Raw genomic sequence first — 25,762 nt, 5'->3', positions numbered from 1 at the left:
TTCTCTGAATTCTGTGTTTTATAATTTATCGACATGTTTCCTTTTCTTAAAGCTAAAAGGACTTTGGAGTGTCATGGTGACCACTCTGATGAAGAAGGGAAAACAAGGGAAAAATGAGATTCACATGTTAGAATTTTCACCTTCTTATTGAACGGCTTTCTTTAAGCCCTGGGTAATCCCTTGACCCTTTCTAAACACAAGAGGATCTCCCCATGGCTTGAGAAGAAGCTGTGAGAACAGCGGTGGTGCGCGCACTGCAGAAGCACACGGGTTTTCATGAGAACTACAAGCGGTCTGCTCTCCAGGTTCACCGATGAAGCTCCTAATGCTGACTTACTGGGTTGCAGAAATGTCTCTCCAGTTGGGTTCACTGTTAGCCGCAAAAGCTACTGCTGCGTTAGACCTGCATTCTCGTGGCACAACCAATGGGGGTCACTCAGTTCTGATCCACTCCGCGTGCCACATGACACAGAGCAGGCAAGGTGGTCCCAGCCTTCACTGCCCCTGGTCTAGTAAGGGAGCAGACATGCACCCTGACCTGCTTTCAGGCGTCCTGTGCTCTACCGTGACAAGAACAGGAACTACAATTACACCATCCTAACAGAAAGCGCTCCAGGGGTGCAGATTTCTACCATGTTCCATGGATTAAAAATCTCTTGCCATGTAACTACATTTCATCTCTGCAATCATCAGTTTCGATAGCTCCACAATATTCCCTATGTTAGCTTCTCATTATTGGCTTTGAAAAAAAAAAAAGAGCTGACAACATGAGGGAAAGTTTGGTTATCTTTTGATCTTGGTTATCCTTATGTCCATAATGCCTCAACTGGTGTAGGGTGCTAAGTAAATGTATTTTGACTGAATGATGAGTCCATCAACATCTCCTAGCCTACAGGGTATGCTGTTTGATCAGGTTCTCAACTTTTTGATCTACTATATGGTATGCTGTCCTGAAAGGATGGTTTAGCAAAGGTTTTCCACTCTGTATTGCCAATTTAAACTCCTGGGAAGCAGCAGGGAGGGTTTTCTCAGTGGATGCCGACTGTCCTGTCACCTGCCATGACATGCACACGGAGAAGTGCTTCCCCTCTTCTTATGTCCCTCCCACCCACATTTATCAGGGTGCTTTGGTGTGAAATATTTAGAAAGATACCATGAAGTGCTGTTCTACAGACCTCCACCAGCTTGTTCTTTGGCACATGTGAGAATCACTGAGTAAGCTTTGAGAACACCTATTATGCAACCCTTTTCACAGCCCCAGTCATAGAGAACAGTCTGGACAGTGGACTGTGACAAAACCAGCAAATTGCCAGAACAATCTTGTTAACAGCTACCAAAGGCCAGCTCTATGGAGGACTGGGGCTCTAGCATCTCACATTACTATAGGGAGAGAGAACCACATCCCATCCAGGGGCAGGGAGGGGAGGATGGCCATGTTAGGGACCACATGGAGGAGGGTCTCAGTCACAGATGTGGCAGGACCACCAGAACCTCTCGTCCACACAGCACCCAGAGGCTCAAATGTGAAAGGACCCAGTCCACGGTGCAGATACCCTTGGGGAGGGACCATCTCAGAGGAAAGCCATGTCTCAGCTCTGCATGGAACTAAGTAGAAAATGAAGTCTGACAACTATTACTTTATTGAGAAATTATGCTTGATAAGATTACTTTCTTGAAACATCAAACATGAAAACTGACTTTTAGGAGTAAATCAGACTGTCCCTGGTTAATAAGCACCCTAAACCCATTTTTCATCTGTGTGCCAGGAGGCCAGCCTACCTGGACAGGAACTGCAGGGGAAGCTGTAGGCTGTCCTTCAGAGTCCGGAGCTGCTGCACGTCACAGCACACGCTGACATTGTCAAAGAATAATCCTGGACAGAGCTCCTTTTGGGTGAGAAAGCATGGTTATCACAGTAGCCAAGTCAGATGAGGACCCACATTCCTCAATGAAATAAGGCAATTTTATTCGCCTAGTCCTTCTTTAGGTACACATGGGTAAGAAACATGTTTGCAAAGTTCTTGTAGAATTCTTTTAAAAGATTTTCAAATTTGGGGTGCCTGGGTGGCTCAGGTGGTTAAGCATCTGCCTTTGGCTAAGGTCATAATCCCGGCATCCTGGGATCAAGCCCTGCATTGGGCTCCCTGCTCAGCGGGGAGTCTGCTTCTCCCTCTCCCTATGCCTGCCATTCCTCCTCTACTTGTGCACTCTCTCAAATAAATAAATCAATAAAACCTTAAAAAAAAAAAGGCTATCAAATTTACTATTCAAAATGAGGGAGTTGCAAAAGTAGAGACAATAGAGATATTTCAATTTTTTTTTTTTTTCTTATTTGGAAGCTCACTCTCCTCCCTGGACAATCTGTTTTACTTCTTACTCTTAGGTTTTCTGTTTAAGTTTAATCCAAATGTGATCTACTACTTCCATTGGTCACTCTGGGGAAAGTCAGATGTCTTTAATAATTCTGATGAAAGCAGAAAGCAAGCTGAAGAGACCTGCTGCTCCCCCGGTCAACCTGATTTTACATTATGTAAGCCTCTAGCACCAGTCTTTTCACCTTGATTTTACCAGTTCTTTTCTAATATCCCTGTGTATCACGAATGGTAAATGAGACAAGAAAGAACAGAATCCTGGTCGCAACCAAAGGTCACAGGCTCTGGGTGGAAAATGGAGGAACCACTAAACAGAGGACAAGAGAGTCAACGCTACTTAGCAGCCTAGGGGGCTTGAGTCCTAAAATCCAGGAACTAAAAAAAAAAAAAGGTAACTTCTAGTACATTTTCAAGAAGCTGCAAAGAGCAACATTTGAGGTACCAAGGTCAGTCCCTAAATAGTAACCTGCTATGGGGAAACCAAGAGAAAGGCAGGAAGTCAGCCCCAGAGAAATTCTGCCTCTAGAGTTACATTATCTTCTGTGCCACTGTGTGCCCCAGATAAGGTTTGGGATAGGTATTAAGCCTGTTAGTTTCAGCCCCACCCCACCGTGATATTTACAGTATAATTACAGAGGATCTCGGATTATAATTTTGTGTTCCCAAAGCCCAAGACAACAAACTTACCTGCATTAAGTCATACCCATCCTTTGGCAAGGGTTTTGGTGGCCCCGAATATTGGCAGTTATACCTCTTGTCTCCAGATGCAATTCCACACTCTCCATACCATACACAGGACTGTGCAAACACCTAGAGTTGACACAAAACTCCATTCATCAGGGCCCCAAAGGCTAAAGGAAATTTCAGTGGCAAAAAGCACCCCTTCAAACACCAGTACAGAACCTTCCAACATTATCTGCAAAATGAAGTGGCAGTGAGAGGCACTGGTTAGTTAACATTTTGAAAAAAATATTAAGATACACCAGATGCCCAATACGGGCTTGTCAAGTCAGTGAAGGAGGTCATAGAAATCATGTAATTTGTTGATGACAGGAAGCTATACTTCCTGTAAGGATCACTAAGAATCAGTGTAGAGGAAAGAAAGCAAGACAGTATGTGAGTCTGCAATTACTAAGGCACTATATTTGCACATCTGCATAAGAAACTATATAAGCTCCAAGTAACAAAAGAACATTTCCACATATATTTAGGTAAATTTCTATCAGCGCATCATGAGTAACATGAAAAGCAAACCTGAAAGCACTAACAAACCCTAAGAAGGAACAAGAATAAACACAGTGTCCTCCAGATTTAAGTAGAAAGCAAGGCATGTGCTAACTTTATGGAAAACCACCTCAGCAATCTTAAAAGAAAAACGTTCAACTCTTCAATAAAGGTTTCTCGAGAGCCACTGGTACTTCCCACGTCAGAGTCACAAGGCTGTCAGAAAGTTCAGAAGGGGAGGAGGGAGCAGTGTGAATCATCACGTTGGCAAGCCTGGTCATGCTGGCCAAGGCCACGGGCCTCCACGGTCTTGCAATCATCTGGCCCATGGGGAAACAAAGGCTCTCAAGAAGTAACCATGACTCCCAAGATACCTCATGGAAAAGCCCCTGGAAAAAAATCTGAGAAAAGCAACTGAGTGAATTCTCTCCAGCGGCAGTGGCCAGCGACCAACACATGTTCCCGACCAACACATGTTCAAGGAGGTCAGTCAGTCTGTGCTGGCCCCTTAGCATCAAGATACACATCTCACCACAGACAGAGCTGGAAACATGACAGGAAAAAAGCTCGCAGGAGGTTGGGGTGTGTATGTGTGGGGTATCGAAAAGATCAAGATTCCTTTGAATTCATTTCTTCAGATATTTTAAGATTTATTTGAGAGCGAGCAAGAGAGTGAGCAGGAAGGTCAGAGGGAGAGAATCCCAAACAGACTCCATGCTAAGCGTGGAGCCTGATGCGGGGCTCGATCCCCCGACCCTGAGATCACGACCTGAGCCAAAAATAAAAGTTGGACACTCAACTGACTGAGCCAACTAGGTGCCCCTCATTCTTCAGATATTTTAAAACAGAATCTATGACTTATTCCTATCTAGACTCATTAAGAGTCAAGTTTAGGCCACAAGGAAAGGAAATTATACAAATGAGGAAGTGACCAGTTTTCAACAATGCCACATACCGAATCTCTGGCAAGAAGGTGCAAAATTTCACCACCATTTTTATTTAAAAAGAATTGTAGCAAATAGTCCATGAACCTAGCAATTCCAGGGAATCACTCTTTCCTAAATACTAAGAGGAAATGATCCATCTACTTAAGTTTGAAAAGGCTTTTCTGCCCTTTTGCTAAGGAGGTGGCATAACTGCTGGTATCGACGTGTAACTTAAATACAAGTGACCCAGCCTTAGACCTCACAGATCATTCAACAGACCCAAAGGGCAAGCAGGTCCAGGTCTGGGGCACCCTTGCAAGTCACCCACTGGAGTGACAAACCCAGTCAATGAACCACGATGCTGGCATGACTAACAGGAGGGGGCGGTCATGTGGAGTTCCCTTTCCTCAGCCTTCAGCGCTATGAAAGTGTGCGGTTCCCATTGATCCTTTATGGGAACCTCACGTCTCTTACTTGAAAGCAACGTTTCCACAGTCAGGTAGAATAGCGGTGGGAAAAGGAAGTGGGGGGAGGTCAGGAGTCTCGGGTTCCGATCCTCAGAGCTCATGAGCGTCTCAACCAACATGCACGCTGAGCCTGACTGCACGTGCAGCGGGTTACTTGACCGTGCTGAGCAGTTTTGTTCTCTGTGGACGGCAGCCAATCTTTCAGGTTTGCTGTGAAGGTGGCCTATGGGACTAGGAGGTGGGAGTACTTACTAAACTGTAAAGTGCTATGCAATCAAATGCAAGGGTAATTATTATTAATGTCTCCCAACTGTTGGGACCTCAGCAAAGGGGTCCCAAAGAGCTGGACTAAAACACCTGAGATTTCTTTGGGCCCAGGAAAATTCTGCTTGACTCAATGCTTGTAGGTTTGCTTCTCAGTCCTCCTGCTTCTAGAAGCAGCCCCGACCCAGTGGGGCCTGAAGGTGCTGATGAGCCATTTACTCTGTGTGAAGCACTGATTCACTGCTCTTCATATATTAGTCCGATTAATATCCTCACAACAAGTTGATGAGGGAGGTGCCATTATACCCATTTCACAGATGAGGAAATGGGAGGCACAGAGAGGTTTATCTGTCCGAGAGAGGCAGAGCCAGAACATTCTAGTTCCAGAAACAGACTTTGGGTAAAATGTAATCAGTGCGTAATGAAGGTCCTCACTCTAGCGCCCCCGCCCCCTTGCACAAGGCATAGGCACGTGTGTGCTCACTCACACTGCTGTGCTGGTGGGGGAGCCCTCTTTTCCCCTCAGCTCTCTCTTGCCTCACCCTCCTCTATTTACCTTCAGCTGAAAACACTGCTGTGGAGCCGGCCTGGCTGGGGCAGCGCCTCTCAGCCTCCTCAGGGACCTCCACCACCTGACCCCTCTTCTAGCCTCTCAACCTCATCTCTCTGTGCATCCCTTCACCTGCTCCTCTCAATAAACACCGCTCTGATTTCATTCTTCCTCTTGGTCAAATGACCCCAATTTCTCTCTAGTTGCACTTGCGGTTACGTGGCCCACAATCCCAGGTGATCCAAAGGAAACCAATCTTTCCTCTACTGCCAAGCTCACCTCCTGGGGAAGCTCCCGGTACAAGTGCACTTTCTGGTGCCCCTGCCTTCCCTTCCTACTGAGCACACAGCCATCCTTTGCTCCCTTGGGCACGACTCCCTACAGGCCGCCTTGCCACCTCCTGTGCAGACCTTGGCAAGTCAGCTGGACTCTTGCTGAGCTGAGGCTCCACAGCTTTCCAATGCCCAGAAACCCACCATCCACCTTCCCGGTGCCTATGAGACCAGCTCCAGGTGCCTGACATGGCTCCAGTGTCCATGCTCATCTCCCACCTGTCCTTACCTTCCGTCCCATACGGAGCGGGACCTGCCTGCCCCTGCACTGTTCATGCCTCCCTCCCCTATACTCCCTACACTCCCGCTACCTGCCAAGGCCACTCTTCAACCACCACCTCCCCCAGGGGCCTTCTCGACCCAGTCAAGCACAGCCCCTCCCCTCCCTGAGCTCCACCAGCGGGGGTTGCTCCCACCTCTCCCTTAATCCAGGCACTGGATCCCTTAATCCTCAGACCTGTGAGGCCCGAACTGGAATAACACCACTCTACAGATGAAAAAACTGACAATTACCCAGGTGGAGTGACTCATCTGAGGCCACACCTAAAAGTGGCAGAGCCAGATGCCACCCGAAGCCTGGCTGGTCTGGAAGCCTGGGTTCTTGTTCCTCAGGCCACCCCAAGGGTCACTCTCGGCTGGGCCACGCTCACCTCCGTATCCCACCAAGAACCTAGCTGGCATTGGGACGGCTGGATTTCCAGTCTCCAAATCGCAACAGCACAGCAGGTGCTCAGGACTTGACGGACAAGGACAGATGGACCTTAGGATCCCTGGAATGTCAGGGCAGCAGAAGCTGACACCAAGAGTGTACTATGCAACAGCTCCCACGGGGCGCTCGCCTCCTTTCTAAGCAAAGCACCTGCTTTCTAAAAGTAAGGTGTGGCTGGGCGCTGCCTTTACGCGGATACAAGCATGCCTGCTGCTGACTTCACACCAGCGTAATGCCCACTTAGGGAAGCAACACTGAAATAAAACCTAGCACTGTCTGAGGTCGGCCAGAGCCCAAAGTGCACCTGATCCAACACGAGCTCAGTGCTGGAGACTGATGGTGGCTGCACAGCAACAGCTTTGGTCCTCATGTCACACGGACTGTATAGTTAAAAGCTGCCAGTTTTATACTATGTGTTTTACCATGAGACATGAGCCCAGATGTCCTTCATGTAAGAGAAAAGCCCAGTGGCAAGGGCTGCAGGGAGCACTCTGTCAACCATCACACATCAACCATCACTACCCAATGGAGCAGCCTGACGGCCAGTTCAGACAGAATCAAAACTACGGGTCTGAGCGCCAGGTGACACATCTCGTTAAAGCTCCGCTCAAGTCCCAGAGATCCGAATCTAAAGAAAGGACAGCGACTCTTCACAGATCTTGTGGACACTGACCATTCACAGGGCTATTTATACCCCAAGAACGATCTTATTGAAGCATTTTAACATTTTACCAATTCCTATAATATTAAAGATAAATGACTGTAGGATTTATTTCCTTTAATCATGGACTCCATACCCACTCATGACAAATCTGCAAAACCTCACAGGTGTATGTGAAGTAACACCGGAAGCTCCCCCACCCCCACCCTCTTTCTCAGATTTAACCAACGCTAACATCATAGAGCTGGGTCTTCTAGGCTTTTAATTCCTCCCAGCAGGTAACCTGTAGAGACATAAACCCACAAACACCTACAAGTGCAGTAACTTTCAAATAGCTTTATAACGAGTAAGTCTTGACAACCCCACACACACTGGCTTCTGGCTCAACTTGAACCTGCCCTTCACTATATTCATCTGGACCTTGGAAGGCCAGACCACAGTGCTTCTCCACAGGTTGCATCCCTACCTTAAAAGCCTCTCCCAAGGCAGTCACCTCCATTAAAGCTTCATTCTGACTCCTCTGACCTGGTTCCAGCGTTGGTGCTGCCCCTCATCAGGTGAGCTAGCCTGAGGGCAGAGGCAGGTCAGCCCAGGCAGCACCTGGCTGCCCTTAGAGGCATCCATCACAGTGGCTCAAGTCAGCAGGTGTTCTGAGACCAGAGCTCCGGTGGGGTAGTATCTGTTCCTATCACTTACCCGCCACAAGCTGGATCCCCTGGGGGCGGGGTGTAAATAAGCTTTTCCATGGAGCGCCAAGTATTAAATATTGTAGGCTTATGCACCATAAGGTCTTTGTGGAAAATACTCAACAAGCCTGTTGTGGTTCAAATGCAACCACAGACAACAGGTACATGATGGGTGTAGGGGTGACAGAGAAAGCTTTATTCAGAACAACAAGCTCTGGCCAGGCTGTGATCTGTGGGTTTCATCCTAGGATGAAGCAGAATTTCTGAGAATTGCAAGTTGGATATGTAGGGAGAAGTTCCAAGGGTAGTTTCTGGCTATTGTCTCCAGTCCCTTGTAAGCCCGCAAAGTCATCAAGAGCAGAGCCCAGCTGTTATATTTCCTCTGAAGGGCTCTGCAGTACCTTACCCAGTGGTCACCCATTCAGAAACCATCAAATCTCTCGATCAGTTCAGGACTTCAAATGGATTGTGTAAGAAGTTCAGAAATGAGAAGTATGGGTTGTTTTGGCTTCCCACCAGAATTTAGTAGTTACAAGGCTAGAGTGTCTCCACTTTTAAAGGTCAGGGCATATGGCTATTTCACAACATGCTCTAGAGCTTAATTATTGGGTATACGATTAGACAGAGAATTTTTTTTTTTCCAGTAATAACAGTAGTTCAGCAGGTTAAAAACAAAGCCCCTTCTGCTATATGTCAGCAACTATAGCAACTGCTAAATAAACTCTAAAGGAGAACTCTACAAAAGCACATCTTATCATATGGAGAAGTTTGGAACATGAGCAACAGAATCGTACACTCTGGGCCGCCTGTAGTAAATCTGACGTATTAACTAACTCATAACAAAATGCTTCATGAATGTCAACCTCATGCTGGTGACAAAGTTAAGTGCTTTCTTCCTTACTGCCTCCTGTACTTCTCTGATACCTCTGGAGTAGTACGGCGGCATTTTACAGGTAATGAAACCAAGGCTCAGGGAAGATTCTCTGAGGTCACAGGGTTAGTATGTGACAAAACCAGTAACAAGAATGAAGATTTTAAAGGCCAAGTTAATTAAACACTATCCTTTCCCTGGTCTCTCTAGCTGCTGTACTGCTCAAACTCCAGCTCAGTTTGTACAGATGTATCCTCAGAGTGTCACACAGACAGAGCTCTGAGGATACATCTCTTTACACACACACATGTTCACCTGTGGAAATAATGACTCCCACTTACATCTTTTTATGTATGTCTCTAGGCAGCTGTCAAGTCAGGTTAGCTCTCACTGACCATCCTCAGCTCCAGGACTGCCCTGGCCACCCCCATGGCATGTGGAGTGCAGGGCTAGGGTCCTCTCATTTCTACCGCTGTCCTGGATGGGGAGAGCTCATGGCAGACCCTGGGGACACACCAGCTCAAGTTCCAGCAAGGGAGCTCGGGTAGGTGGTAAGGGGTAGGGAGAGGCCTCTGCAGGGAGCAGACAGGCTGGCCTGACCAGTCATGACAACGCAGTATGGGACAGAGGAACGGACACAGAGAATCCTATCCAGAGACTAAGCTGCCTGCTTCGTTCTTGGAGTCAGGTAGGCAGACCAAACAAACATGGTGGGACATTTGGGGTGGAGGCTGGTCTGGTCTGACTTCTGGTGATGGAAATCTCTGGAACTCTGTTTTAGAGCTAACCTGGGGAGATCATGTCTACATAACAAAGGATAATTTGTGGGAGCACCAGGCATGCCTGTAAATGGGTATTTACTTCATTTCTAGATAGTCTCAGCTAGTCTTTGCCTTACAAATAACCCCTCTAGCTTACCGTTTCCTTAAGTGACTTGCTAAGATCATACTACTTGGTATTAGACATTTCTGAGCCTTCACACCCACAGGTTTGAAAAATAACCCAAAGGCCACAAGACTAAAACAAAACCAAGGAAGTAGATGGGAGTATATTTCGTCCACAGGTCTTCTCCTATGGAACATTCACACAGTGTGGCAACTGAACAAAGGGACAGGCCAGCAGGCTAAATTGATTCCTGATTCATCAGTGGCTTTTGGAGAAGCCAGACTGGAGCTAGGAACAAGCCATGAAGGAGATGCCCTATTGGCCCTCTGGATCAGCTGCTCAACACTCATTCAATTTTGCTTGCTAAATATGGAGAATCTGGTAGCAATATTTTAAATTTGAATAAATTAGAGCACAAGTCAGGAGACAGTGGTTCACGCCCTTAGTCTGCCATTTACCAGCTATGTGACTTTGGGACAAACTTGAGCCTTAGTATCCTTAATTTCCTGCAAAACAGGAAACACAGCATCCCATGTATCTTAAAGCGGTCCTGTGATGTTAAAACGAGACCAGATGTGTCCTAGCAATGGAGTACTATGCACAAATTAGGTAACTTTTTTTTGTAGTTTCTTGTAATCTAAAATATCACTCTGAAAAAGTTTTGAGATAACTTACATACCATAAAATTTACCCTTTTCAAGTATACAATTGAATGTTTTTTTTGTAACAACCAGGTAACTCCCCCCTATTTTCTCCAGCTTCCTCTTGTCTACTTGGTAAGCATTAATTCACCCTCCAAAGATCAGCTCAAAAATTGACTTCCCATAATGTTTTGTTCTTCCCTTTGTTAAGAGTACATTTTGCACTATATTGTAATTTTATGTATTCATATTCACCCTTCTTCCTGTCAACTATGAATGAGTCAGGGACAGAGACTGCTAACATTTACACAGCACTTTACAGTTTCTGGATTGCTTTCTGTACAGGTAGTACTGTTGGTCTATTTTTGTACCTACACTGTGCCCACAGCAACCACTTTATATTTATGAAACTAGTGAATGGCAGGAACTTGAGTTCCTCTGTGGCCTAAGGGACAATAAGATAAAGAACAAATATGAAAACTTCCCTCTCAAATCCTCCAACGGCACACTTGCACCAGAAACAGGTTTGGGTGGAATGTAAAAAACAAAACAAATGCGAAACAGTTTTTTTCTTTTTCCCCCTAAGTTTTCTTGCCAAAGCGAATATTCTAAAGACTGAAAATAAGAGGCATAAGTCCAAGCAAAGAAAGATTTATTGGGCCACAGTTGATTGTTATCACCCAGAAAGCAATGCAATTCCGGTTTCAACTAGCTTCTGAATCCTTCCATCCTATCCCTACACCTAAACCCATGGAGATCCAATGATCTGATGACTCAGAAAAGAGAGTCCTGGCCCTTTTGGAAATGGTAAAGTACAGTTCTTGCCCTCAAGGAGCCTACAATCTGCTACTTCAATTCAAGCAATATTTTGCTCTTTCCATGTGCACTGTGAGATGTAGGCATAGATGTTAACCTGATCTTCCAGAGGAGGAGACAGAGGCTCCAGGGGATCACTGGCCTACCCAAGATCACTCTTGGTGAGAGGAAAAGCCCAGACCCACACCCAGGTAAAAGCTGCTGCTGCAGTATAAACACTGACTTAGAGCCTCAGAGAGAAGGCATTTTAGTTGGGGAATAGGATAACAAATGCCCTGGATGATGTAGCATTTGAACTGGGCCTTGGAAGACAGGCAGAGTTTTGATAGCAAGTAGTTTATTTGGCTGGAGAGCTTATGCCTTTGACAGAGCTGTGGGTGTCAGGGCAGAAAGGGGTGCCCACGATCAGAGATGGCCTAACCCTGGCTTCTGCAGTAGATACTGTGTCATCCTTAAAACACCCTGAAAAGACTCCCTTTTGGGAGGAGGGGAGGGTGGGGAAGGGTTACCCAGGAAAAGAGAGATCATACTGTCTTCAGACCAGAGGGATTCTTTGTTCTGGGTAACATGACAAACACTGAAGCAATACAAAGACCTATTCAGCAAGTCGTTTTCTTTCTGCCCACTCGCTAAAATAAAAACCTCATTTTCCCTTGATTACTTATGTTAATTAGATATCCCAGCATCAATCAGGGAGTAGGAGAGACTGGGAAAGATTAACCATCTGAAATTGGGGCGAATGTGGGTTTTCTTCAGTGCTCTCTGGTCAGAAGATTAAACCCTTGTCGATCTCTTCAGGAAAAACCATTTTAATGGCTTATTTTCTACCTAGGCCTCACTATGTTTCAAGATCTCAAGAAAAAGCTTGCAAAAATTACAGACAGAAGAGAGAGATATATATGATTTCTCAAAACCACACACATTATTTGGATGACCACAGGGTTTAAGATTTTTATTTATTTATTAATGAGAGACACCCAGAGAGTGAGAGTGAGAGTGAGAGTGAGAGTGAGAATGAGAGCGAGAGCGAGAGCGGCAGAGAGAGAAGCAGGCTCCATGCAGGGAGCCTGATGCGGGACCTGATCCTGGGTCTCCAGGATCACGCCCTGGGCCAAAGGCGGCGCTAAACTGCTGAGCTACCCGGGCTGCCCAACCACAGGGTTTAAAAGCCGTGCAGTCTAGTGTTATTTCATCATCTGTAAAAACTAAGAATTAAGAAAGGCAAAAATCCCCTCAAAATGTCTATCAGACCTTACCAAGGACAACTATGTCTGCTAATTCTATGACAGAACTTCCTGAGTGCTCACACTGAACCCAGACAAGGTGCTATCACTGGTTAAGAAGTCTAAAAGCAAACCTCTCTCCTTACCCCCCTAGTCTGTTCAGGGATATTGGAAGCTTCTGGCCACAGAGGAAGCTAATTTGTAAAATAAAGGAATATTTCCAGTTAAGATTTACAGACCCTCCAAGGCATTTTGCAAGAGACTCAAGATGAACTTCTGACCTGTCTTAAAGTCATAGGAGGAAAAGCACTCGGCCATCCGTCTTGATATTACCCTGAGGCAAAAGGATTTCAGAGGTAAGTTAAAGTCACTTACCAATGTGAAGCCTGCCTACTAGATCCTGACCTAAAACTCCAGGCAAACTGAATAGCTGTATTTTCTTTAAGGCACAGAATTGCTACTGTTTCTTGAGTTTTTACTACAGTGATATGATCTCTCTATGTATCATGTTCCCTAATAACCCCAATAATCCTACAAGCTATTGTCTTCAAAAAACAAAACAAAACAAAACCCTAAATCTTGAGAGAGCAATGTCCCCAGAGCAAGAGCTAGTGATAGTCTATCCACTGACCCCATTCCAAACCACCTCCCTGCCCTTCTCTGCCTCCTCTCCAACCAGGCACCAGAGATAGGCTCTTCCACAAGCCCACACATCTAGGGATCCCCTCCACATACACAAAGGAGGGAGCCACAGCTCTTCTCTTGGTTCTTGGACCCTTACTGGGTCAGCAAAACCTACCTGCTTCTAAGAACTACCCAGAAATTTAAGGAGGGGTTTTTCCTAATCCAGGGAAGCTCCTGAATCTGCTTTTCCCTATGATTTACTACCTCCTTGTTACCGACACGTAGATGAGTGGGCACAAGGGCACAGGGTTCCCAGAGTTCCACTCTAACATCCTCATCTGGTTTAATCAACACTATATCCTTAGACTTTCTCCCTCCTCCCCCCACCCCTGCCTTCTGCTCAGGTTGTGATCCTGGGATCCAGTCCTGCATCAGGCTCCCTGCAAGGAGTCTGTTTCTCCCTCTGCCTAGGTCTCTGCCTCTCTGTGTCTCTCATGAATAAATGAACAAAATCTTTAAAAATAAAATAGAACACTGCCGACGCAGTAATAGCAGTGAATGCAGCTGAGAGTTTGTGAATTTTCTCTGTTCAAAGAACCAGTTTCTAATTCATTTATTTCTGCTCTGATCTTTATTAATCCCTTCTTTCTACTAATTTGGGGCTTTTCCCCCTAGGTCCTTTAGGTATAAAGTTGCAGTTGAGAATTTTCTTCTGTATTGAAGTAGGCCTGTATCACTATGAACTTTGCTCTAAGAACCCCTTTTGCTGCATCCCACAGATCATGGTAGGTCATATTTCTGTTTTAATTTGTCTCTAGATATTTTTAAATTTCTCCTTTGATTTTCTTCAATGACCCACTGATTGATCAGTAGCATGCTGTTTAATCTCCTTTTTGTGGGTTTTCCTATTTTCTTCTCGTAATTTTTAGTTCCATACTAATGTCGGAAAAGATGCTTGATATGGATTTCAACCTTCTTGAATTTATTGAGGCTTGTTTTGTGACCCAATGTGTGATTTATTCTGTAGAACATTCCATGTACACTTGAGAAGTAAATTGTGCTGCTTTTAGAGGGAGCATGCTCTGTCTATATCCATTAAGTCCACCTGGTCTACTGTGTCATTTAAGACTCATGTTTCCCTGTTGACTTTTTTGTCTATTCATTGATGAAAGTGAGCTATTAAAACCTCTTACTACTGTTTTATTGCTTTCAATTTCTCCCTTTAGGTCTGTAAATATTTGTGTTATATATTTTGGTGCTCCAATGTTGGGTGCATCTATCATTATAAATGTTACATCTTTTTGCTGGATCTACCTCTTTACCATTAGGTAATGAATGCTCTTGTCTTTTATTACAGTCTTTGTTTTAATGTCTATTTTGTCTGACATGAGTATAGTTACTTCAGTATTCTTTCAATTTCCATTTGTATGGAATATTTTCTCCCATCCCTTCCTCATTCTGTGACTAGGAAAAAAAAGAGAGGGCTCAAAATCAGAAATAAAAGAGAAGTTACAACTAATATCACATAAACATAAAGGATCGTTAAGAGACTACTATGAACAATTACAAACCAACAAACTGAACAACTTAGAAGAAATGGATAGATTCCTGGAAACACGCAGTCTCACAAGACTGAATGACGAAAAAATAGGAAATCTGAATAGACTGATTACTAGTAAGGAGAATGAAACAGAAATCAAAAATCTCAAAACAAACGTTCCAGGACCAGACAGCTTCACTGGCAAATTCCACCAAACATTAAAAGATTTAATACATACACTCAAAGTCTTCCAAAAATTGAAGAGGAGGAAAAGCTTTCAAACACATTTTATGAGGCCAGTGTTACTCTTATACCAAAACCAGACCAGGGCACTATTAAAAAAACAACAACCAACAGTCCAATATTCTTGATGAACACGGATGCAAAAATCCTCAACAAAATATTAGCACACCAAATCCAATAACATATTAAAAAGATCATAAAACATGACTAGGTGAGATTTATTCTGTGGATTCAAGGATGGTTCAACATCTATAGATCAATTAGTGTGATATATCACATCAACAAGATGATAGGTAAGTAAGAACAGGATGCCTATTCTTGTCACTTTTGCTCAACATTGGAAGTCCTAGTCATGGCAATTAGATAAAATAAATAAAAGGCATCCAAATCAGAAAGGAAAAAGTAAAACTCCCACTATTTGCAGATGACATGATACATGAATTCAGTAAATTGTAGGATATAAAATCAGTACGGAGAAATCTGTGGCGTGTCTATACACTAACAATGAAACGTCATAAAGAGAAATGAAGAAAACATTTCCATTTACAATTACCTCAAAAAGAATAAAATATCTAGGAATAAATTTAACGAAGGAGATGGAAATCATAAGACACTGATGAGGGGATCCCTGGGTGGCTCAGCGGTTTGGCGCTTGCCTTGGGCCCAGGGCGTGATCCTGGAGACCCGGAATCGGGTCCCGCATCGGGCTCCCTGCATGGAGCCTGCTTCTCCCTCTGCCTGTGTCTCTGCCTCTCTCTTTCTCTCTCTCGGTCTCTCTCTGTGTCTCTCATGAATAAATAATAAAATAAAATCTTAAAAAAAAAATAAGACACTGATGAAAGAAGCTGAAGAAGACACAAAGGAATGGAAAAATAATCTGTGCTCATGAACTGGAAGAATATTATTAAAATATCTATACTACTGAAAGCAATCTACAGATTCAATGAAATACCTATCAAAATTCCATTGGCACACTTTACAGAACAGGAACAAATAATTGTAAAATTTATATGGAGCCACAAAAGATACTGAAAAGCCAAAGCAATCTTAAAGAACAACGCTGGAGATCTCACACTCCCTCATTTCATACTATGTTACAAATCTATAGTAATCAAAATAGCACGGTATTGGTATAAGACACAAAGATCAATGGAACAGAACTGAGAGCCCAGAAATGAACCCACACAGGTAAGGACAATCAATCTACAACAAATGAGCCAAGAATGTACAATAGAGAAAGGATAGTTTCGTCAATAACTTGATGTTGGGAAAACTGGACAACCACATATAAAAGTATGAAACTGGACCACTATCTTACACAATTCACAAAAATGATCTCAAAATGGATTAAAGACTTGAATGGAAGCCAGGAAACTGTAAAATTCCTAGACGAAAACATAGGCGGTAATCTACTGGACATCAGTCTTAGTGATGTCTTTGGGGATCTGACTCCAAAAATGAGAGACAAAAAGAAAGCTAAAGAGGAGGGACTACACCAAACCAAAAAGTATCTGCACAGGAAAGGAAACTATCAACAAAATGAAAAGGCAACCTACTGAACGGGAGAACATATTTGCAAGCCATATACCTGATAAAGAGTTAATATTCAAGATATAGAAAGAACTCCTACAACTCAACACCAACAAAAGCCCAATTAAAAAATGGGCAGACGATCTGAACAGACATTTCCGCAAAGACATACAGATGGCACATAAGACATACAACAGCCACATGAAAAGACATTCAAGATCACTATTAGGGAAATGCAAATCAAAATCACAATGAGGTATCACCTCACACCTGTTACAATGGATGTTATCAAAGAGACAAGAAATGACAAGTGTTGGTGAGGATGTGGAGAAAGGGAAACCCTTGTACGCTGTTGGTGGGATTGTAAATTGCTACAACCATTGTGGAAAACACTATGTGGTTCCTCAAAGAATTAAGAATAGAAATACCGGGGTAGCCCGGGTGGCTCAGTGGTTTAGCGCCGCCATCAGCACAGGGCATGATCCTGGAGTCCCGGGATCGAGTCCCACGTCAGTCTCCTTGCATGGAGCCTGCTTCTCCCTCTGCCTGTGTTCCCTGCCTCTCTCTCTCTCTCTCTCTCTCTCATGAATAAATAAATAAAATATTTAAAAAAAAGAAGAACAGAAATATCATATGACCCAGCCATTCTACCTCTGATTATTTACCCGAAGAAAATGAAAACACCAATTCGAAAAGATACATGCACCCCCTACATTCACAAAAGCATTATTCACAACAATCAAAATATGTAAACAACCTAAATGTCCACTGACAGATGAATAAGATGTGATATACTTATATAATGGAATACTACTCAGCCATAAAAAAAGAATGAAATCCTGCCATTTGCCACATGGATGGACCTTGAGGGGATCATGCTAAGCAAAATACGTCAGATGGAGAAAGACAAATACCCAGTGACTTCACTGATGCATGGAATCTAACAAACCAAGCCAAGCCAAGGCAAACCGAGCCAAACCAAACCAAACCAAACCAAACCGAACTCACAGATAACAGACTAGCTGTTACCAGAGGCGAAGGAGGTTGGGGATTGGGGAAAATGGGTGAAGGGTCAACTGTATGGTGATGAGTAACAGACTCGTGGTGATCACTCTGCAGTGTAAACAGATGTTAAATTATAAAGCTGTGCACCTGAAACTTATGTAACAACAACAACAACAATAATAAATAGCAGTGAGGCATTCATGTCCTAGGAAAAACTAATCCAGGGAGTTAGGCCACTGAGTGCCAGGCCCCATTCTGTAGCTACCTCATATGGTGACAAGGGGAAACTCAACTATCCTCTGCTGGGCCTCAGTTTCTAAGGACGTAAAAGAGAGTCAACAATAAGTTAACTTGCACTCCCGAGAAGACCAAGCTTAGTCACTTAGGACTGTTTCAATCTGGTGTTTGACAATTTGTCTCCTTTCTTTACGTCCCCTCCCACCTCGTCTTCAGGGGAGAAGGGGAAATAAAGTGGTCGAGTACCCTAAACAAATTCCCACCCCCCTCTCTACCCACTTTCGTCCTTGCCTCTGATTCCACATCCTAAACCCAGAAATGAGGCGACCACAGCTGAAACGAGCTCAGAAGAGGTCGAGCAGGCTGCTCGCAGTTGCCACCTCTTCCAGACGACAGGGAGGAGTCCACCGGCGCGGGGCTGGGGGGGCGCCAGGGGCTCCACGGCCGCACCAACTTCCCCGGGACCGGCTGGACCCGCGCCCGCCGCGCCCCGCCCCGCCCCGCCCCGCGGCCCCGCGGCCCCGCCTGGCGCCCCCCGCAGCCCCCACGGGGCGCCGGCGTCCGCTCACCTGCGCGGGGCAGAGCAGCAGCAGGACGAGGCCGACGGCGGGGCGGCGGGCGGTCATGCTGCGGCGGAGCCGGACTGCGGACAGCGGCGGGGCTCGGCTCGGCTCGGCTCGGCTCGGCTCGGCTCGGCTCGGCTCGTTCCGCGTCGGCGCCGCGGCGTGGCTCAGGATCCCGAGCCCACGGAGGGAGGAGGAGGGCACAGACGCCGGCGGCCCGCGGCCCGCGCAGGTCAGGAAAGAGGAAGGCGGCGGCGGCGGCTCCGCCCCTTTCTGGGCGGGGCCGCGGCCGGGCCGCCCGGCACCCGTTCTGGGGCGGGGCCGACCCGCGGAGGGGGCGGGGCCGGCCGGGGAGGGGGCGGGGCCGGCCGGGGAGGGGGCGGGGCCGACTCGCGGAGGGGGCGGGGCCGGCATGGCCAGCGCGGTCCGGGCCGGGGTCCTCCGCCGTCCCCGCCGTGCTTTTCGGGGTCCTGCAGCCCTGGGGGTGCAGACCCGGGCAGCCGAACATCTGGGATCCGGCCAAGGAGGATATTTTTGGAGTTGTGTGGTTTCGATGTTTTAACTCTTTTCCCCCCCCACCCCACCTTTCTGTTTTCTTGGTTGGGGACGGCGGTTTTAGCAAATGGGAGCGTTTGGAGACTTTTCCCAATTTCGATCCCACTCCAAAGCGGAATGTGTATTTCGGCCCCCATGAGCACACTGGAGCAAATTCTCCGCACCAGACTCAGCCGGCAAAAAGAAAAAAAAAAAAAAAAAAAAAAAAATCCGTGCCCGGGCTTCAGCCACGCCGGGGGCGGTGCCGCGCGGTGGCCTGACCGTGTTGTGATGCGGCGGCACGAGGGGCGGAGCGCGGCTGTGTTCGGTGCTCCCGGGCCAACCAATCTCCGCTTGGTGGCCGCTCAGCCCACGTCCCGAACAGGGCTAGAACTACGCCACCTGCTGGCTGAGCTGCGCGGAGCGTGGCTTTGGACCGGTTCGCGGGAGAAGACCTCCCCTCCAGCCCTCCAGCCCTCCAGCCCCCCAGCCCCCCAGCCCCCCTTCCCGCCTCCCCGCCTCCCGCAAGGCTGACCCAGAAGTGGGACCAGAATCCATTTTTAATTCCTAGGTGAAGTCAGGTATAACAAAGAAAAAGGAGCGTCTTCATCTTGAGCCTTACACTTGTTACCTTTTTTTGCTCTTGCAATTATTTTTATTATATGCATTTCCAGCTAACATTTCCTCTGAGATTTCAGTTATTGAAACCTCTCGAAAGCATCGGTCACTATCATTTTAAGTCAAGAAAAAGTCAGTAAGGATCTCTTTTCCCAATGTGGAAGCCAATTTACAGTGAAAAGACCAAATATCTATCTGTAGCAATGATCAAACCCAGTCCTAGGCAGGACCACGATGCGGGTGATATTCCTAGCGCCGCTTTCAAAGGTCTGCTTTGGTTGCAGTCTTGCCTGCCCACTCCCTCTGCCCTGGGATGTCCTTCTGGCTGACTGGGCGTTGAAGCTATAGGGATTTCCTCTAGACCTTCAGTCCTAGATCTTACATGAGGGCCTGCTGTGTGTGTGCTCTCCCACCCCTGGTGATTCATTTGAGATTCATTTGAGATTCATTTGAGTGTGCGTTAGTTCCTTAGTTCTGCAGGGACTCAAACCGTTGTCACTGAACCAGCAGTATTGTTGGAACTGCAAATTGGAGATTCCATCCTAGACCCACCTAATCAGAAACTCGGGATGAGCCAGCTCTTTGGGTTTTAATAAGCCCTTCAGGTGTTTCCAATGCACACTCAAATTCTAAACTGCTCTGGGTTCCTTGGATCGTGGTGGATTAGTTACCTTTCTAATTTTAGCAAAGTCCTAATGGAAAAAAAGAAAAAAAAGAGCCTTTATTAAATAATTAACTTGACTAAAGTAAATATGAGACATTTCTGCGATGGGCAGATATTTTGGTGTCCCACAAATGATGTCCACTATTCACGAAAACAATAACAAAAAGACATGTGGCCTTTTTTTTCCTGGTTTTTCTTTTTTTTTTTTTCTTTGTACGACTTCAACAATACCCAAATGCCTGGGAAATATTTTAAAAATAAACTGTCATATTTCTAAGAGAAATGTGGGGGTTTTTGCTGATAACAAAGTAATTTATGCTGATAGTAGAAACTTTGAAAATACACAAAAGTTTAGGGACAGAAAAAAAAAATCATTTATAATTCCATCATGGCGTGGCCTGTGATCCTGGAGACCCGGGATGGAGTCCCACATCGGGCTCCCTGCATGGAGCCTGCTTGTCCCTCTGCCTATGTTTCTGTCTCTATCTCTGAATAAATAAGTAAATAAATAAATAAATAAATAAATAAATAAATAATCTTTAAAAAAATTCCATCATGGGTAATCAGCCACACTGTGGTGTATTTTTTCTATGAAAATTGTTTTGGGCACCTGATGGCTCAGTGGTTGAAGGTCTGACTTTGGCTCAGGTGGTGATCCCAGGGTTATGGGATTGAATCCCACATTAGGCTCCCCACAGGGAGCCTGCTTCTCCCTCTGCCTATGTCTCTGCCTCTCTCTCTCTCTGTGACTCTCATGAATGAATAAATAAAATCTTAAAAGAAACAGAAAATTGTTTTGGGACTCCTAGGTGCCTCAGCGGTTGAGCATCTGCCTTCAGCTCAGGATGTGATACCAGAGTCCTGGGATGGAGTCCCACATCAGGCTCCTTGCAAGGAGCCTGCTTCTCCCTCTGCCTGTGTCTCTGCCTCTCTCTCTGTGTCTCTCATGAATAAATAAACAAAATCTCAAAAAAAAAAATGTTTTAACATGGTTGAGATCCCAAGAGAGACTTTTTGTTTGTTTAGGTGATGTTTAATACCACCATCATTATAAACCATTGAACATTGACTGCATAATAATAAAGGAGAAAATAAGAGGGAAATATTAGACATACATCTTTATAAATATGCAGAAACATCTTTGGAAGACTGCATTTGAAAGCATATATGAATATAATACATGGAGTTTTAAAATAAGTAGGACATACTGTACACAGTTTGAAGCTTGCTTTTTTTATTTTTTCTATTTAGCAATATGCTTTTACCACCTCACTACTTTTACTAGCTCCGTAGGATTTCATTATGTATATATAACATTTCTGAAGCCAGAGTGATGGAGGCCAGTCTCAGAGTAATATGTAAGTCAGTAAAATATAGTTCATCAACCAGCAATATTTCAAAATAACTCAAGTCTCAAATTACATTTCTGCTATATATGAAGAAGGGTTTGTATAGTTCCAGTAATAGTGCAAAAATCCACTTTTTCTTCCATATGGTTCTTCACATTCCTAAGCTTGTCTGGATTCCACAAGGCATTGAATTTTTCTATGTCCTCTGCTTTACTCATGATACTGTATCACAAAAGTCTAAAAGCTATTGAATATTTTCTATAGGGAGGGAGATGGGAAAGTGGACCCAAAACAAAGTTCTCTTTACCTTACTGTTGGAAGAGGAAGTCTAGAAATACTCATATTTATTAATTTTTATTTTTTTAAAATACTCATATTTAATAGTTTTGATTCATTACATAATCAATATCCTTTTGGACATTTGGTTGATCACTTTGGTTACTGCAATAATACTACTGCAATAATGCAATGAACATCCTTGTGCCTCAGTCCTTGCAATTATGTACATATAGAACTGTTGGAGAAACATCATTGGCTCAAAGGAAATGTACATTTTAATTTTCACTCTGGCTAAATTGCCCTCCAAAGAGATTGCAATTTACTCCTTTTGCTAGCAACCTATGGAAGTACCTGATTCCCACCTCCTTAGCAATACTTTACTTTGCCTTTCTGATAGGTGAAAAATGGCATCTGTGATTTTACTAATTTTATTTCTTTTTAAAAAGGCTTTATTTATTTTTTTAAAGGCTTTATTTATTTGAGACAGAGAGAGATAAAGAGAGAGTGCATGAGTGAAGGGGGAGGGGTAGAGGGAGAGAGAGATAGACTCCTCACTAAGCAGGGAGCCCAATGTGGGGCTTTATCCCAATTTCTGGAGATCATTACCTGAGTGGAAGGAAGATGCTTAACTAACTGAGCCACCCAGGCACACGTACTCATTTTATTTCTTATTTTTAAAAATTGTGATGCTTGTATTTGTATTTTATTATTTATAAGAGAGATTATAAAAGATATTAATTATAAGTGAGATTAAGAATCTTCTTACATTTATAATGATTTATTTCTTTTTTCTGTGTTTATTTTTTATTTCCTTTTTCATTCTGACTGTAAAAGCTCTCTATTTTTTTTTTTTAAGATTTTATTATTTATTCATGAGAAACACAGAAGGAGAGAGGCAGAGATACAGGTAGAGGGAGAAGCAGGCTCCCCGAGGGGAGCACAATATGGGATTCCATCAAGGGACCCTGGGATCACGACCCGAACCAAAGGCAGATGCTCAACCACTGAGCCACCCAGGCATCCAAAAGCTCTCTATTTATTAAGAAAATTAACCTATTTGTCTAGCATATATGTGGCAGGTACTTTTACTAATTTACTAGTTTGTAGGATCATATAAAATTATTCCACATTTTCCTCTAGAGTTTTAATGATTCCAAGGAAATCATGATCTGGAATTATTTTGCTGCAAGGAGTGATGTAAGGATCCAGTTCCCCTCTACCCCACAAAGCCTAGATAATTACAGGGATACCTGCTCTTGTTAAAGTTATCATTGGTTTTTGTGTTGCCAAATCTAATTAATGATAACCCCTTTGCTGTCATCTCACTTGACCTCTTATTGTATTCAGCCCAGATGATCACACTATCCTCCATAAAACATGTTCTTTAACCTCTTGTGGGTTACCTCATTGACTAAGCATTGACTGTACCTCATCTTCTAGACTCGAGATGCATTTTGAGCAGTATATTCATGTTAATAAAATTTTATTACACCAACATACCTTTGAATCCTTCCAGTATAGAAACTTTTTTTTTTTTTTCCTGCTGACTTGGAAACTTCAAAGTAGGCTGTGATACAAGTGGGCAAAGAATAAGAATGACTAACAATGGCACAGATTGTGAACTTGCCTGGTTTCGAATTTAAAGGCTGAAGTCCAATAATAGGAAATGAAGACAGAGCTGGGCATTTGGGGTACAAGGATGCAACTGACTTCACCTGGTGATGTCTGAGCCGATCGCTGATGGATCCAGTCTTTCTTTGCTTACTTTTTTCACTTTTCCCTTTGTATTAGCTCAGGCTGCCAGAACAAAATGCTATAGACTGGGCGGCTTAAACAACAGGAATTTATAGCTCACAGTTTTGGAGACTGAGAAGTAGAAGTTCAAGGTGCTGGCCAGTTAGGTTTCTGATGGGACCTCTTGGCTTGTAGACAGTGGCCTTCTGACCAAGTGCTCATATGGGTCTTTCCTTGGTACGTGTGTCTGGAGAGAGAGAAATCTCTCTCTTCCTCTTTGTATAAAGGCATCAGTCCTATTGGATTAAAGCCACACCCTATGACCCCGTTTAGCCTAATGACCTTCTAAAAGCCCTGTCTCTAAATGTGGTTACACTGGGGGTTAGGGCTTCAATGGATGGATCTGGAGAGGCACAATTCAGCCTGTAACATCCTTCCTTTTGCTCAGGGCTGCATTATGACTTTTGTGGGCCTAGGCACCTTTGCTTTTGGGTGTCACTTCCTCCTTCCACAACAACCACTTAAAAGTAACATTTTACAACTGCATTGGCAGAAAGACAAATGTAATACAGGCTGGCTTCATTATTGCATATTCATTATTATTACATTCTTATATTTCTTCTAATTTTAAAAGAAATATAAATTAAAACATTTAATGTGAACTTAAATGTATGTATCAGGGGCTCTCTAGGCACTGTGTCTGCTGGGCCTGCTGGAGAAGTGCCTGTTTTTGCTGCTAATGTCATAGAACGCCCTGTAGCATTCACAGATTTTGTAAGTTTTGCTGATGGACTGCCTGAAAAAAAAAGGGGGTGGGGGGTCCAGGACCAGTGGCTAGAACTAGTGCTAAAAGAAACATCAGGCTATGCTTTGCCATGTTCTACTGATCGCACAGACCCGTCCTGATATAGTGCAGGAGGAGAACTACATAAGCACAAGAATACCAGAGGAGGAGAGCATAGGAGGCCTTCTAGGGGGCTGGTTGCTCCAGATGCATGTAGCTACCACCCAAGGGAAGGCTCTGGAACATTTTTAGCAGTGCAAAGCTATCCTTGGGCCTTATCCCAGTCCATATCATCCCCCTCCTCCAACCATGAGGTAGCCACAATTCTGACATCTCTCACTATCAATTGGTTTTGCCAGTTCTTGAACTTTATGTAAATGGAGTCATACCCTCTGTGTCTGGTTTCTTTCACTTGACATTGTCAGATGTGTGGGTATGAGACTCAACCATATTGCTCAGAGCACTAATTCACCCTTTTTATTGCTGAATAGTATTCCATGGTATTAAAAATACCATGGCAGACATTTGGGTTGTTTCAAGTTTAAGCTGTTATAAATAAACTTGCTATGAATACATCTTCTGTTTGAAATGTGCACTCAGTTCTTTTGGATTCTGCAATAGACTTTCAAAACTCCATACTTAAGCAAGCCAAATTTTATAGACATCCTTATTTAAAACAGCTGACAGCTATAACTCATGACTTTGGTGCCAGTGGTTATGGCTGACTCAGAAATGGGAGATTGTGGGTCAGACTTATGGTAAAACATTCCCCCTAGTAAGGATGGTTGAGTTGCTGATCAATCTAGCCGTGGGTTGCGTGTGACTTCAACTTGGAGAGGATGCTATCAATGTGGGAATAACTTGAAACTTGGCTGTCAGTGCCTCACACAGGCATTCCCTTCTCTGTAGGACTCAGTCACAGGACACAATTTCCTTTGCTTGAGGTGTATTGGGTCTAATCTTGCCTAAAATAGAGAGTCCAACTCCTATAAACTGAAAACTTTCTTTGTATGGCTATTCTTAAAAGTTCAACTAAGGGAAGTGTGAGCAATAGCAGCATTTCCTTTGTTAAAAATCAGAGCGTGAAATCCTAGTGAAGGGATAACAGAAGACACCAGAGTGGGGAGGAGGAACTCTTTCTGTTCATGGAGATGAATCTGACAAGGCATCTAAGAACTGAAGATCTTTAATTAGCTTCCTTTAATTGGTAAAATATGACTTCACTCACATTTTAAAGTCATCTTGAAGTATTGCTAAAAATAAGGGTGAGGGCACCAGGAAAAGATTCTAAGACTTTCTAGATCCACGAATGCATCAATGATGTCACTGAGGGGTGAGTATAGTTGAAGAGTCTGGAGAAACACTTCTCCTTGTCGTGGTTTATCTCACTGTTTGGTATGGTTAGCAGACTAAAGATACAAGCTGAGCCAT

General features: G+C 44.3%; 1 protein-coding gene and 1 long non-coding RNA gene across 3 annotated transcripts in view; one reads left to right on the top strand and one right to left on the bottom strand.

Moving 5' to 3' along the window:
- The window catches only part of NPC1 (NPC intracellular cholesterol transporter 1), a 52,655-nt gene extending 34,205 nt beyond the window's left edge, over nt 1-18,450 (bottom strand). Inside the window, 3 exon segments of the mRNA NM_001003107.2 lie at nt 1,780-1,886; nt 3,060-3,182; nt 18,376-18,450. Coding sequence (NP_001003107.2) covers nt 1,780-1,886; nt 3,060-3,182; nt 18,376-18,432 — 287 coding nt within the window. The 5' untranslated portion in view covers nt 18,433-18,450.
- Nucleotides 18,451-18,492: 42 nt separating this feature from the next.
- The window catches only part of LOC119872600, a 66,140-nt gene continuing 58,870 nt past the window's right edge, over nt 18,493-25,762 (top strand). The window contains exon 1 of one of the 2 annotated variants that reach the window (XR_005362560.1): nt 18,493-18,601. This is a non-coding gene — a long non-coding RNA (uncharacterized LOC119872600). The remainder of the gene's footprint in view (nt 18,602-25,762) is intronic. The other variant, XR_005362559.1, reaches the window with a different exon arrangement.

Source organism: Canis lupus, chromosome 7, assembly GCF_011100685.1.
Source record: "Canis lupus familiaris isolate Mischka breed German Shepherd chromosome 7, alternate assembly UU_Cfam_GSD_1.0, whole genome shotgun sequence".
Taxonomy (NCBI): Eukaryota; Metazoa; Chordata; class Mammalia; order Carnivora; family Canidae; genus Canis; species Canis lupus.
Note: the sequence above shows the minus strand (reverse complement) of the source record. Positions and strands in the feature narration are given on the sequence as shown.